At 38.4% G+C, this 14861-nt stretch overlaps 1 protein-coding gene across 11 annotated transcripts in view; it reads right to left on the bottom strand.

Moving 5' to 3' along the window:
• The window catches only part of LOC129721707 (teneurin-m), a 440502-nt gene that overhangs the window by 293596 nt on the left and 132045 nt on the right, over window positions 1-14861 (bottom strand). For 3 of the 11 annotated variants that reach the window (XM_055674600.1, XM_055674601.1, XM_055674602.1), the window contains one exon: window positions 1517-1846. The exons of the other annotated variants lie outside the window; for them this stretch is intronic. In XM_055674600.1, the coding sequence (XP_055530575.1) occupies window positions 1517-1520 (4 nt within the window). In that variant the 5' untranslated portion in view covers window positions 1521-1846. The remainder of the gene's footprint in view (window positions 1-1516; window positions 1847-14861) is intronic. 11 annotated transcript variants of the gene reach the window in all.

The raw sequence follows: 14861 nt of genomic DNA, 5'->3' as shown, positions 1-14861 counted from the left end.
ATTAAATCTGCTCAAAAATCATCACAAGCCTGCTTTGACTCGTAATTGAATAAAAATATGAGAAGTGGAGTGAGTATTCAAAGTGTATTTTAGGGAGTGGATGATGCTCCTGCTCTGAATTTAGAAGAGCTCAAAGACACTTTTTAAACCATCTTGAAGTTTAGAATAGGTGACATCAGCACAGTCAAAAATTTAGAGTCGTTCCACTACGTGTTTTTGAAGTGTAAATATCCAATTTCTGCTAATTTTCAATCCACGAGCTGTTGTATTTCCATAAAATGAAGTAGCAGGATCAAAAAAAATGTTCTAGCAAAAAAAAACATTTTAACGATTCCAGAATGTATAAAGTATGCTGTGAGTTTTACGTTACGCGAAGAAAAAACTTTAGTCAAACGCAGCGGTCACTAAGATTATCTCTTTAAACTGTCAGCCGACATTTTTATTCTTTATTTTTCAAGTTTAATCGCCAGAGTTGTAGAATGTTTTATAGCATATACATAGTTCTCTAGTAGCTTTTTTAATAACTCTTTACTGGAGACCGATTCCGAACCACAAAACCCAACAATCACAGAGCAAGAAAAGCACAGCCATTTCGAGCTGGAAAAAAGCACCATTTACCGGGCGCTGCGCTACGCCTGTCAGCAGGTGTCAAAAGGTTAATCCTTGTCCCCCTAGCCTAGGCCATTTGGGTTGTCGACTCGATTCTACGCGCACCGTGTGCTTCGTTTTAGCCCTTTTTTGTGTTCCCAGTGACAGGGACGGGGACCGGGAGACCCCCATTATTCATTGTGCTCCCCGGATGCTTCCGAGGAGATATTTAACAATAGGACACATACCTTCGGCACGGCTCGTTTCGAGCCGCGTACAGCGCGCGAGTGCGCGTAGATTGCACAAACCAGATGACCTTCCTTTCACGAGTAACCAGCCGATCTGGCCGCGCACGGAGGTTCCAGAATAGACAGCAGACTCCACTGTCGAAGTAGTACACGGTTTTTCTGTATTTTTTTTTCGTACGTTTGCCTTTATCATGATCCGATTCGTGCTGAGCCCGCATCTCGCATCCATTAAGAGTTAGCAAACGATGCGCTGCTACGCGCTACTTAGGCATATCTGATAGCGCCTTCTGCAGGCTATGGCCTGCACTGCGTGTGCGAGCGAGATAGCGAGATCGCTCGCGGTACTGAGTTATTGTTTTGTCTTGCCCGGGCATCGAATAATGAACATAGAACGCTCAGACGGAACAGAAAAAATAACATAGGACACAGCAAGCTTAGGCAGTTCTGTCGTGTTACACAAAACAGTAGACAAAGGCACAGACATGAAGGCAGGCAGTCAAAGACAATCACGAAAATAGACATACACACACACAAACACAAAGAGACAGACACAGAACAAGAGAGAGGCAGCGCGAGACGCAAGACAAAAAAAGAGTTACATGAGAATAAAAAGGGCTAAAATCTTTAATGGTGTGTCATACAACAGAAATCAGAATCATTCAAAATGTACTAAAACTCACCCATATTGGGGGCATTACTACTGATATTGCTTGTTTACGCTTCGCTGTCGAACCAAAAACGGAGCCACGGAGCTCGCTAAATGCAGAAAACTTACGGAAAATGGATAAGCTCTAGGCAAGGCAAGGAGGAAAGAAAGTCCGCTCTGACTTTCCACCACGCCCCTTACCCGCGGGAAAAAGTCAAAGTCTTTCGCCACTACGGTGTGTTTACTGCGTGTAACTACGTGTGACTAGCAAACGGTGATGTTACGATCTAGTACTACAAACACGCGCGTTCTCGCTTCGCTAGTTGCTTTCGTTTCAACGCAAGCTTTGATGATGGGTACAAACCTGCAAAAAAAAAAACAGAGAAAAAAATCGTTAGAAATGTCATTACATCCGCATGAAAGCTGCTGCGCTGGCTGGACTGCTTGGATCCGCACCGAGCGCAAGAGTAAATAAACCATAAAATAATCAATAACTGATAACAATCTTATTTTGTGGAAATACAGTCAAATCGTCTCCGAGATCGCTCGTCCGGAAGATGGGTCATGCACAGAACGTTGGTCCTTTGGTTGTTACTAGCCGGAATAGGATCGGAACGAAACGAGCAAAAGCAAAAAAAAAAATCAAAACACGCACACACACAATAAATGAATTAAATTTTCTCCATTTTGCCGTTCGACAGAATCACAGAATCAGAGAACAAATCAACAGAAACTGCTCCGGTCGAGTGGAAGAAAGCGGACCAAACGCTCGGAACGAGACCGGCAAACAATAATTCCAGCTATTATGATGCTGGCGAATATTGTCTATTGTCTCCGCAGGAAATGCGACATGCGACGGTCGATCGAGGCGAGAAAGAAGGGTACAACGAGCTGGAGGCAACCGTCTTCCGATAAAGTTCTTATTGTTGGGCTTCTTTACTTCTAGCTGGCTAGCTAGCTAGCTAGCTGCCGAGTAATTCCCTCTGACCAGTCTGCCAGTCGAAGCGGAATGCCGGCCGCTCCAAGTCGAGCTCGAAATCCGTATTTTTCCTTACTGGTGAGGCGAGAGCAAGGGCGATTCAAGAGCAGTTGGCTTTTAATACCGCAATATCGAATCATAAAACCAAATAAAGTAGGGTTAGTTTAGTGCCGGATTCCGATGAGGGCTCAATGCTGCTGGAGTGCTTTGCGGCTGCTGGACGGGTTTTGCTACCAGAAGAAATTGCTGTCACTTGTGCCATCGGAACTCGGGCTGAAGGCTGTTTTGCTATTAATTGGTTTGATCTTCAGTCAAAAGAACTCTAGTGTATAGGCTCTCTAATGGTGTTCTGTCCATTGTGGAATGTTTGTATTGGAAAATTTTGAGGTTTATGTGGTTTATGTTTTACTTTACAGTGAGCGTCCTCACAAACGACATTCATTTGTGTCGTTTGTTGTTGAAGATGCTCCAGTTTGGGTTTGGGATGGGTCCAAATGAATGTTCTCCAAGTTGTTTGGTTTGATAGTTCCGAAAATGTTAAATTTTTGCTAATAAAAACAGCAGGAAACAATTTTAGAAAACAATTTTTCTGCAAGCAAAATTTTTCCTTCTTACTTTATAAGTAATAACGACAAATTGTTCCTTTTGCAACACCTTTGTTACTTAAAAAGCAATAACATTCGTCCCCAGTTGAGTAATAACAGATACATATGTAATAAATGAGCACAGGTTTACTTGTCACTTAAAAACAACAACGAAAAATTTCCCTTTTTGTAACAAATTTGTTACTCAAAAAGTAAAATCATTCATATCATGTTTTTTCTTTCTTTAGACTTGTTTCCATCTAAACTCCATCGTATTACCCACAAAAAAACTCATTTGGGCCCGCTTGATAGTACAAAACTCGTGCCCATCCTGAACCCCCATTATTGCTTTTTCAAAGCTTTATTTTTGCAATCATTCCCGGCAACGCTGGTCAAAATGATATAGGGGGAACTGATCCTGTATTCATCTTTAAACTTATATTCATCTAATCGCTTTTATTTATCCAATTCACCGTCAAATTTTACGCTCAACTAAATCGAGGGGCCGAATTAAAACCAACTTTTTCTTTGAAAAATTAGTCGAATTTGAGGGTAAATTGGACAAACAAGAGCAATTTAAATGAATACATGACCGTAATCCTTCCATTCTCAAGCGGTAAATGGTGAGGTGTGGCGAGATGAAAAACAATGAGGTGTTAAATGAGCAAAACACTGGAGTTTTTAGTTACATATTTGGGTCAGGACCGCTGCGGAAGAGCTTCTGCATGTAATAAGTAAAGGAGGTGCATCGTTAAAAATGCAACAATGAAATCTTTCTAACACACACTCACACATTACACATTGTATATTCCCATGCAGAAACAAACACAAGTGCATGGCCTTCAGATTATTACTTTTTGTGTCTAATGCGCGGTCATAGGATACAAAAAGTAAAAAAAACCTTGATCAAAAGTAACAACGTCTTCTACGTTTGTTTTGGGAGTATGAATTGCCAGTATAATATTAATATAAATTCAGCATTAATAATTCTCCTCCCTCTGAATGATAGAGCTCATTTTTACCAATTAAATACAAATTTTAGCATAATTCGAGAACTAATTGAGCGAATGGAACCAAATTGTAGCTAAGAAACCTTCGGTTGTACAGGAAAACTATCTAAGAATGATTTGTAGGGAAGGGATGCTACCTTGTACAAAATATATACACTCTAAAGGCAAGATTTTCTACTACAAAACACTTTTAAATATTTTAATTTACAAAAATAGAGTGTTTCTCCTTTTAGGAGACTGAAATACAGCGACCATTATTTGATCTGTTGTGGTATGCCCTAACTTACTCTAAGTGCGTACGAGCAGGTTCATCACTATTTGGAGAGTTGATGTTCTTGCTTCATTGCGCATTTATCCCAGTTAGGCAACGCACTCCGTATGAGGTTTATTACCTCCCTGGGACTTTCCCTTGAAATGTCGCCAGGTTTGGTTAGGTAACTAGCTAAACACTAGGTAGACACTAGTTGGAATTTTCTTCAACTATTTTCAAGAAACTTGTAGTTATAACGTTACGTATTTCAATGATGTTTAATGATTTGAACAATTAATTTCAAAAAGCTTATGATGATTTACTTAGTAAATTTCAACGTTTTGAAGTAATTTTTTATTTATTTATATTTCAACACGTGAGCCGTCTAGTTTTGAGTGTTAAAGCAGATTTTCATTGTTTATTTTATCACAAGGAATATTTTATTCGCACTGTCAGTGATAACGCAAAGATGTGATCGGCATCTTATCCGATATTAAATTGAACAACAAATTGCCCTTTTCAGAATGAAATAAAAGCCTGATTGAAAAGTTCATATTTTCTCTTAAGTTAATTCACATTTTTAAATTTGTAAAAGTTATAAATTTTACTTTATCTCCGTGTCTCAGAACGTACTGAATTATCTTTTCCTTCAGTCATGAGAACGACATACGAAAAATTTTCATTATCTGCATAAACATTAATATTTCGCATAACCAAAATTTAAAAATTGTCAAGTCCCAATCATGACAAGCAACTTACTATATTATTGAAAATGGTCAAACCTTGTTGAAGCGCAAAATTCGATTGATCTGATTAGTCAACGTTTATTAACTAGAAAAAATGACTGACACACGAGCAGCCGCATTATGATATAAAAAATTGCTTAAAAACTATAAAACCTTCAATGAAAATTTAGTTTTTGATTTCTCTATTTTGGACGTTTTACTCAGAGTTTTGTCAACACTTTTTTAAAGAAAAAAAGTACTAAAGAAATATTCAAATCTTTCTTTGTATGTTAAAATTCCATGTTTATTCGTAATTTGCTGCAGCAATCTTTCTATTCGCAGTGAATATATTTTTGCATCCGTCTCAAACAGATAATCTTTAGACACTTTTTCTGTACAACCAAAGGTTTTTGAGCTACAGGCTTTGAATAAAGCCTGTGCCAAAATACATTCACCCTTTAGAAAATTACTCTTGAGCAGGCACTCTAAGAGTACAGCCTTTTTTTACTGTCTTCTCAGAATACTTTTTCTGTTACTGTTTGTTCGTGAGACCTACCTGCGCTAGCAGTCGGATAATCACATTGAGAACGTATTGGTAAAAGAGCATCACAAAAGGAAACGAAAAATCTACTTCGTGTGTCGATTCAGCATTATTGCCAATACCACTACTGTCACAAAGGAACGCTCTAGAATGTCTTAAAAAACTGGCATTGTGCTGAGTCAGATACGGGTTCAAATAGGTGTGGTTTGGTTCTATACCATTTTGCATAAACTCTTTTCAAAAATTGATCCTTATTCAAAAAAACCAAATGCTGATAGCTCAAAATGACATCTCTAGCTCTTAGGAATATCTAGGCAAAGTTTCAGCTAAACCAGTCACATACATTAAAATAGGAACATTTTTTCATGAAGCTACTCAATATTTTTTGATGTAGAATACGTCTTACGGCAACATACACAGGGACCCAACTTCAATACAGGGATCCAATTTCAAAACCGAAAACATCGAGAGCGTCACAAAAATTGTCCAATTTCAAACGTTTTGAACCCAGTCAGTTTCTAACCGATTTCTGTCATTTTTACAGCAATCGATTAGAAAATCATTTATGCACCCGTCCAAATGCAAAAAATTGTAATCTGATTGTTCAAACTATTGTAATATTGAAAATTGTTGACAATTGTCGAAACGCAAATGTCGACTTCTGATTGGTCGCTTGCTGCCTTTCCCTAAGAAAGACGACAGAATGGAGTACCTAGTTAGCCGGGAATGCACTCTTCGGGCTATATAAGAAACTGTTTCTCCTCAAAAAACAGTTTACTAGCAGCAGGCAGCAGCAACGGACATCAACACCGATGGCAGTAGGCGAAGTGGATCAGCAGCGGGTAACAGCGGCGGTGGTAGTGGTTAGCTGCAGTTCTTACCTCTTTCAGTTCGGCTTCCCTTCGATCTAGCGTGTGTGGCTAGCAGTAAAGCGATTGAAATTTTCATTTATAGTTGCTAATTAATCACCTCATGTAGAATTTAATTATCACTGTAAATCATTCAAAACTAAATAAAAAATTTGCCATGTTGAAAAAAAAGTTATTCAGTTGTCAATAAATGGCATTGACAAACACAATTAACCTCAAAGTTTATCTGAAGAATTTCTGAGCTTGTGCCTGAATCACATAATTTTACGCGCAAGTCTTACTATTTGCAAGACTCAGATGTAAAATTATCTACGCTATCGTAAAATGCAGAAAATTGTTATTTGAACTGTTATATTATTGATGGGGAATGCACTATTTGCTTTTGTCTATAGCCTTTTAGTAGCCACTGCCTAAATTAAGATATCTTAGTGCAGCTTGATACAAAAGACAGCCTCAAAACAATTCAATTTCATTCTTATTTTGGATACGGCAGCAAGTGAAACCGCGGTGCCGGCTACAGAGGTAAACGTGATCTGGAGCAAAGAGACTATTGAATTAACCCCAATTGAGTGTATTCCCAAACCTATGACAGGAAATATATTGACATAAGACAGGCTGTCGTATTCTACGTTACCTCTGCGGTTGTGTCTTATAAACAACCTTTTCAACTATTCGACAGAATCGTGAGATGAATCGCTTTTCTTTGATAAGAAAACTACTCAATATTTTTTCTTTGATAAAAAATGTCAAAGAAAAACATATTCCACTGTCTTTTTTTTTCAAATTTAAAAAATCGATTTCCACTTTTTAACAACTGTAAGTGACTTTAAGACACACCCTGCCATTAATAAAACATGACACAGGGATGCCAGGTCACATTACACATAACGAATAAGAAATCTGTGAACACGTTCCTCATTGAAAGTTAGCAAAATCCCAGTGAACAGGATAAATCGGGTGAGGTTAATCAACCGACTATTAGGCTTCCACATCTTCACACGAGCTCTAATATCTTCGAAATTAAGATATGTCTTAAAATTTAGCATTCCTGTCATAACACGTCAACCAGGGTTATGTTTCGATAAGGCAGCAGCAGAAATGTCATTTTGTGCTCTACCAGGGTTATATTTTCCAGCAGCAGAAGTGTCACTTTGTGCAGTGCTTGCCAGTTAGCGAAAATTTAAAAAAATCTAATTTTTCAATTTAAAATCAAAGAAAAATCGTAGAGATTCAAAAATAAATACGTTGTGCCTACTGAAAGGTCGGTCATCGATTAGTATAAGAAGAAGCAGGTATTTCCAGAAATTAAAACCCCCTATTGCACACTAGCCGATATTAAGACTTGTGGCCAAAATAAATTTTCTGGTGTCAAATTGTTGATTTTTTATTTGTTAGCGTTGTAGTGACAAGGGGCGGTTCATAAACCACGTAAACTGAGATTTTTTTTTTTAAACAAATTGTTTGTCAGTGTTCTCAATGATTTTCGGACCAAATTGCTATGATACACTAGGAATTTCGTGAATAAGTCACCCAAAACCTTCAATCTGGCAGATAAAATGAACATTTTTCTTCTAATAGATCGCATAATTTCCCGCAAACTTTTGAGAGTAGACTTTAAAAAAAAATAAAAATTATTTATTACAATCAAAATAAATAAGAAGAATTTTATTTTGACTCATCCCCCGAAAAGTCATATTTCAAGACATTTACAATTGGTGAAAAGATTTATTTGAAAGTCCCACAGTGCACAGTGGTCTAAATTCGAAAAATCGTGATCGTTTTAGATTTGACTGCGAAAAATTGATTTTATGTACACAATGTCTTCAGCAAAATTGTTTCATAGGACAAGGCCTTAGTTTTGGCGTTTTCGGTTTTTTGATCAATCCAGCTAATAGTTAGATGAAAATAAATTTTTTTTTTAATTTTCAATGTACCAGATTGCTTCCTTCAGCGAAGTTGTGGAAAAAATTTAAAGAAAAACAATTATTGAATACTGCGATGCCCTATATGTACGTTGGACACGACAAAACTGAGTTTTTTGTGAAACACGCCTTCTTAAAATCAGTTTTTTGTCTATAATTTTGTCTGTAATGGTCAAAAAGGTCTGTGGGAGCACCGTGTATATTGATTAGTCAAATTTTTTTTTTGTAAATTTTAAATAAGTTTAAAATTAAAAATAAATGTTATTTGCTATTTTTTTTCTTTCAAGGTTTTTAGAATATTTTTTGAAATCTTTTTTTTTAAATTGAATAACTTTTTTTCTCAGTTTTCCAATTTTTTTCTCACTCATAAATTATCTAGGGAACGTCCATTAATCATCGCACAAACATAACTATTTTCGACCTCCTTTCGTTCTGGACAGATCTTCGAAATTCTCCGTTGCAAAACTTCGTCGGACAGCCACCCCACCCTTTCCATCAAGCGTTACGTATTTTATGGATGTTACCTCAGGACATGCCAGCTTTCGAAAAATCATATTTAAAATTGAAAAAAAATAATAATATAAATGTTTTGATGTTTTTCAATAAATAAGCAAAGTTTTATTTTTGACTAGCCCCCTTAAAGTCAGTACACATTTCTTACAAAAAAAATGTATCGTGCAGTAACTTTTACGTAATGTAAAAATTTCGTTTAGTGTGTATTGATTTGTCTTCTTTAAACCCTTAGGGTCAACGTTTCACACTAAAGTCGCTTTTTACGCGGGGGATACGTGCCGCGTAAAAAAACGCGTAAATTCCGGAATCCACGTGACAAAAGCCGCTTGAAAAAACCCGCTTGAAAAGCGACCTTAGTGTATTTTTATTTTTTCAAATTTATTCGCACAATACTCATTAGGGTGGAGCAAGGCTGCAAAAATTAGGATATTTCATACAAATCTTAACACAAATTTAAAATACAATACGCCGAGCGAAGTCACTAGTAATTGACTTCCGATAAGTTTAGGATTTTTGAGGACTCATATGGAATCAATATTATTTTGTGCTGACTCTTTGCTATCAAATTTTAACATTTCCATATGACGATGTATCGCTTTAATACTAATAGCCAAGCAATGACATCAAGTTCTGATGTGAATGGAAAAATCGATAGTTTTTATAATTCGTTAGTAGATGGCGATACACAAGCAGTTGCGCTCACTGGTAGGATTTATTAGTAGGAATTAGCGGTGGTGTCCCATTAAGGCACGTCGTTTGACTACATAGCGCCAATATTTTAGACCCTTTTTTGCGTAGATATTTAAAATTTTCCGTATGGGCTACAACGCTTTGCCAGGCAGCCCCCGTCCCTTCCCCACGGGCGTTACTTATTCTATAGACGTTCCCTTGCGTCATTTCTGCTTGAGATATTTTTTTTTATTTTATTACTTATCCATTTTTTTATTAATTTCGTCAAGCTGAAGTGAACATTATGCAATATTCTAATACAATGTTTACTTACAAGCTTTGTGTCATTCAATAAGCGGTGCGATTGCGATTGATCTTCAAAAGTGTTTGACTCAATGGTTCCGCAGTATTGATTGTAAGTGGCCATCTGGCGATTCCAAGGTCCGAATTTTGCATAATTTGTGCAGAAATGATTGACAGCAAACAGCATTTGAAGTTGTCGATTAGGTGCGTAGAAATTTTGCTTCAAGCTGCGAAACTATATCATTTACAAACGAAACTGTTGCAAATTTGTGAAGCTTTTGCAATGATTTTATGGTCATGAGCAACGTGCTTCGTACAATGAAAGAGGACACGATGTTCAGCCTAATGTATGAAGGACATACAATAGAAATTGTTTTTGTACTGTTTCTATTTCCAAATGGAATATCGTTGGCATATATTAATACTGTTAATTTTTTGAGGATAGAGGAAATGTCGTTAACGTATGGGATGAAAAGAATAGGTCCTAAGTGAGAGTCTTGGGCGACATCAGAAGTGACTAGAATAGGATTTGAGTTTTGTCCGTTAAATTTAGACTCTTTGTTGGCGGTTAGTTGAATATGACTCCAGGAGCTCTGGCTCAAGCCCAATTTTTTGCAATTTAAAGAGTAGCATTGGTATGTCAATGTGCTTCTACGTAATTTCCATTATCTATTGCATTTAATGAATAATTAATAAATACAAGTAAATTGGTTGATGTCAAACAGCCCTTGAAGAAGTAATGTTGCTTCTCAGTTATTCGGTTTTCAATTTGGAAAAATAGTTTTTTTGTTAACAATTGCTCCGAATAATTTAGGGAGGTAAGAGATAATGCTATTCCTCGAAATTAAGGTTTGTTGGATTTGAAAATGAAAGAAAAAATTCCTGCTCTATCTAATCGAGTCCGACCTGTATAGGTACTGTCTGCTGTAAATTGTTGATAATGTCAGAAACGTCAACAATGTCTACTGTCACAAATGCCAAAAACGTCAAAAATCTCGCAAGCATCAAAAACTTCAAAAACTTAAACAATGTCAATAATTTCATGATGGTTAAAAATAATAAAAGTGATAAAAATGTCAAAAATGCCAAATTCAAATTTTATATGGAAAGCGCCCTTAATTTTTTTCCTATCGTTATTGATTATGTATTCAAGCGCGCAACTTGCTCATAAAGACTTTGATCTCCAATCACAAACAGCCTCAAAGCAAGTCTTGCCCTCATTTGCATCAGTGTTTTTCTTCTCCAACTACGTCTACCCAAAAAAACCCAATCCAATTTACAAACTGTGTAAACAGCCCCGCCATCTCCGCCATTCTTATTCTCTTTGAATCGTTAAAAAATTTGAATCCATTAGACAGAAGAAAAAGAATCCCCATCATACTCTGATACCACGACCACCAACCGTTGCGTAGTAGCGTGAGGCCCCCCGCTTCCCAGATAAAAGTAGCAAATGAAATCAAAATAATAGGCAATTAGAGCGAAGTTGACTTTCTTCTGGTTACAACTGCATGCACCAACTGCCAACCCGGGGAGGGAACTTTGTTCGACTGGCGGAAACTCTAGACAACCTATCGAATATGGATTACGCGCAAGAGTTCTCGCTGCTCATCATGATGATATCCTAACCGGACCAGCAGCCAGTCGTCGTCGTCGTGGAACGGTGAGGACAATGGAAGGAGTAAATTTTTTTTCTATATACTTATACATATATTCGCGGAAATTTATTGCAGAACCATCTCCGTCCCTGTCACGCTTACGCAGTTTATGATTTATTGGAAATGAATGACATTTCAAACTGCTCCTTAATGGCAAATGTCAGATATTTGGTTTCAAGCGAATGTTCGTTTCTTCGATCTATCGCCGGGAACATGTGGCCTGAGACCCCGCGGCTGCTGAGCGCTGCAGATTGTCTCCAGAAAAGGAGAAAAAAATGGGGAAAGAAGAGAATCAAACCGCAGATCACTTTCGCTTCGCAGTCAGTTATACCTAGTAGTGTATGTAATTTCAAGTAGTTTGCCTGGCATTGGTTCGGCTTTAGGGCTGATTTATACTGATTTATGGTTTGTGGTTAGACTGGAAATTACAATATAATAGGATTTATGAAATATGTTTGTTAGTTGAAAAGTTGACTGGATTGTGGGCAAAAGTTTTGCCGAGTGAAATAAAACTCCACCTAATGAATTGCACTTTGGTCACTCGAGGAGCGGGAAACTGGAAACCATTGGGTCCATAAAGGGCTCATCTCATGTTTACGTGCTCATTTTGCATCGTTCCATAATCCCTGGCGAAAGGCCCCCCTCACAGCCTAAATGGATTCGTTAAACCGACAATGTATCCCATTAGCGCTTTCGTTTTCCCGTCCGAGCAGATGACTTTTCGGGCAGAAGAGGGGGGAATAATGCTTAGGATGGCAGGAGGATTCCACTTCACTCGCCACTCATCAAGACAGAATGGGTGCTATTAATCTTGTTCTGCTGACTGTGAGGATTGTTGCTGGAGCGGGGGGCTTTTCCATTTGCGCGAAACTACGCTAGCGTAGCCAGTGTCGGTGTTTTGAGCAATTCATGCCCTTCGAGATGATCAAAGCGTCTAGCTGACGTCCCCCACATGCACGGCTTCCCAAAATATGACACCACCGAACACAACAATGCGATGGTAGCGGCCGCTTCTCCCCTCTACCGCCTGCCGTCACAGACAAGACAATTTATTTGATTGAGAGAATTGATTATTGCGAGATAATGGAATCATATATGCGACGGTGAGTCGAGTTCCATTCCATTCCGACTGCGTCGAGTTGCCAGAGTAAGTGGTTTAGATTCGATGTAAACATTTGTCAAAATATTGCCAAATTTACTACAACTTCTGCTCGCCACGGTTCGTTTGGGGAAGAAGCCGGCACTGTTTACTCTGTTGATTGTGCTTTGGAATCTTACCGAATCAGGAACGACCCTCGACGTTGGTTGCTGGTGCTTCCCAAAATAGGATCCTCATCCAGTCTCTCCTCTCGAGTTACGGCACTACTACTGTCAGTGGCAGGCCGTTTGAATGGCTGATGCATAGAGTCAGATAAAATAATTCAATTAAAGACTCCATGACTTTCTACCCGTTCGTATCTCGTTTTCCCCTTTTCAGATACATACACAGTCACAGCAGCCAAGCACCTCAAGTTATGCAAAAAGCCATGACAATTCCTCGGCAATCGAGCACGATTTATCTGCTGGTGTGCGGCGAAACGCCGGGAAAGTCAGCACAATAAAAAGATGAGAAATATTCCAACGATTTTTCCATATATGCACCTTTTCCACGACGATGACGGCAACGACGACGACGACGAAGAAGTAAGCCAGAGTATCAGCAATCGAGCGAAAAAGGAAACAGCTTCTCTGAAAGCGGAGAAGTCGACGTCGCCGTCTTCTAGGGCATCCGGAGAACTACGCTAACGAGGACACTTACAGCACATCCAAGCATGCGGTGACTATCCATGGCAGGTCCCTCGGCATCGAGGGGCAGGATAGATAAATATATTTGTTTACCCCAAAGAGACGATATTATATTATGCTTCTTCTTCGCGTCCATTCTTTCTTCCTTTCTTCAACATTCAGAAATCAAACCGTTTGTTGAAGCTGATTGGCTTGGGTGTTGTGAAGAAACAGACTCAGCTGATAGAGATGGCAGAGCGTAGCAGAAGCGAAGAAGAACGCTTGGAATGCACAATGGAAAAGCTTTACATTGAGCTTCGAAAATTTAAATATATTTACATTTCTGGCCCGGCGGCGGCGGCACCGGCATCAGTTTTGGATGCAGGCGGACGGATGTACGGGTGCGATGGCGAAGCAGCTGTCAAAACACGCACACCCATATGGGTGACACTAGGACCAGAGTTGACGCGGTTCGGAGTTGCTTGCAGCACCGCCGGAAATGGTACCGAAAATTCCAACAGCTGAAAACACTCAGTGCGGGTGCCACGGTTCGTGGCATTAGAGGAAAAATTGTTTCTTCTTGGGATCGACAAATCTCTACGTATATACTGCTACTCCTTCAATTTATCTCAAATGTACGATGCTGATAACATGACAACAAGGTAGTTTTCATGTTGAGGATTAACAAATCGAATTGAATTCTGAAATATTGATTGCTTTACTATTTCCAAAGCTATTTTGCGGCGATCTGTGTAAATTTTCGGCCGTTTTTGGTGTTTTTTTCCTTGAAAAAAGGCCACTAGAAACGACCGAAACGTCGGACAATTTGCACAGATTGAAGTATAATATATTTGAAAAAACACCAAAAGAAATTAAGCTACCCTGGAACAAGTGTTTATCTCTACCAATCCACGTTGTTTGCGATATTTGAATTATTTACATTTTGGTTAAGTGGGATAAAACAGCCTTTGATGGTGTCCAAAAACGGCGTACTCACGAAAAGCTCGATAACTCCTGCAAAATTCAATGGACAATGGACTCTACTCCATGGGACTTTAAAACGTATATCGTAAGTCAGGGTGAGATTGTACCATACAAATCAATTGTTTGTCAGCCACTTCATGGCCACTTCAAGGCCAAACTTCCTTGAGTAAGTTTCCCCTTAATCTTAACCAAGAAAGACTAGTTTCCGGACTCGGAACAGATGGCTGAAAACCCACGGGTTGGATGACATATATTCACCTCCAATGGCATGACAAAAACACACGTATTGAGCTTTTGGAAATTGACAGTTTTCAGGGTTTCAATACTCTTCCCAACAGGACTAGAAAAAAATTCAGAATATAACATTTTGTCGAGCAACTCTACTGCTTTAATTTCTTGTGTTTGCCGAATGCGCAAAAAGGGGTAAAACGGTTCTCGAAGATTTTTTTTCAAAAACTAATAACTAGAACCGCAATAACTCTGACAAGATTTGAAAGATTTTGCTAAAATTTGGATAATCACTCTACTCTATCAATAATTTCAATCGCACGGTTACAAAGGTTTGCAAACAAAAAAAATAAATTTTTGTCTAAAATAAATTGCATTTTTGT

This window comes from Wyeomyia smithii, chromosome 2 (assembly GCF_029784165.1).
Source record: "Wyeomyia smithii strain HCP4-BCI-WySm-NY-G18 chromosome 2, ASM2978416v1, whole genome shotgun sequence".
Taxonomy (NCBI): domain Eukaryota; kingdom Metazoa; phylum Arthropoda; class Insecta; order Diptera; family Culicidae; genus Wyeomyia; species Wyeomyia smithii.
The sequence above is the reverse complement of the archived record's forward strand: the minus strand, read 5'-3'. Positions and strand labels throughout refer to the sequence as shown.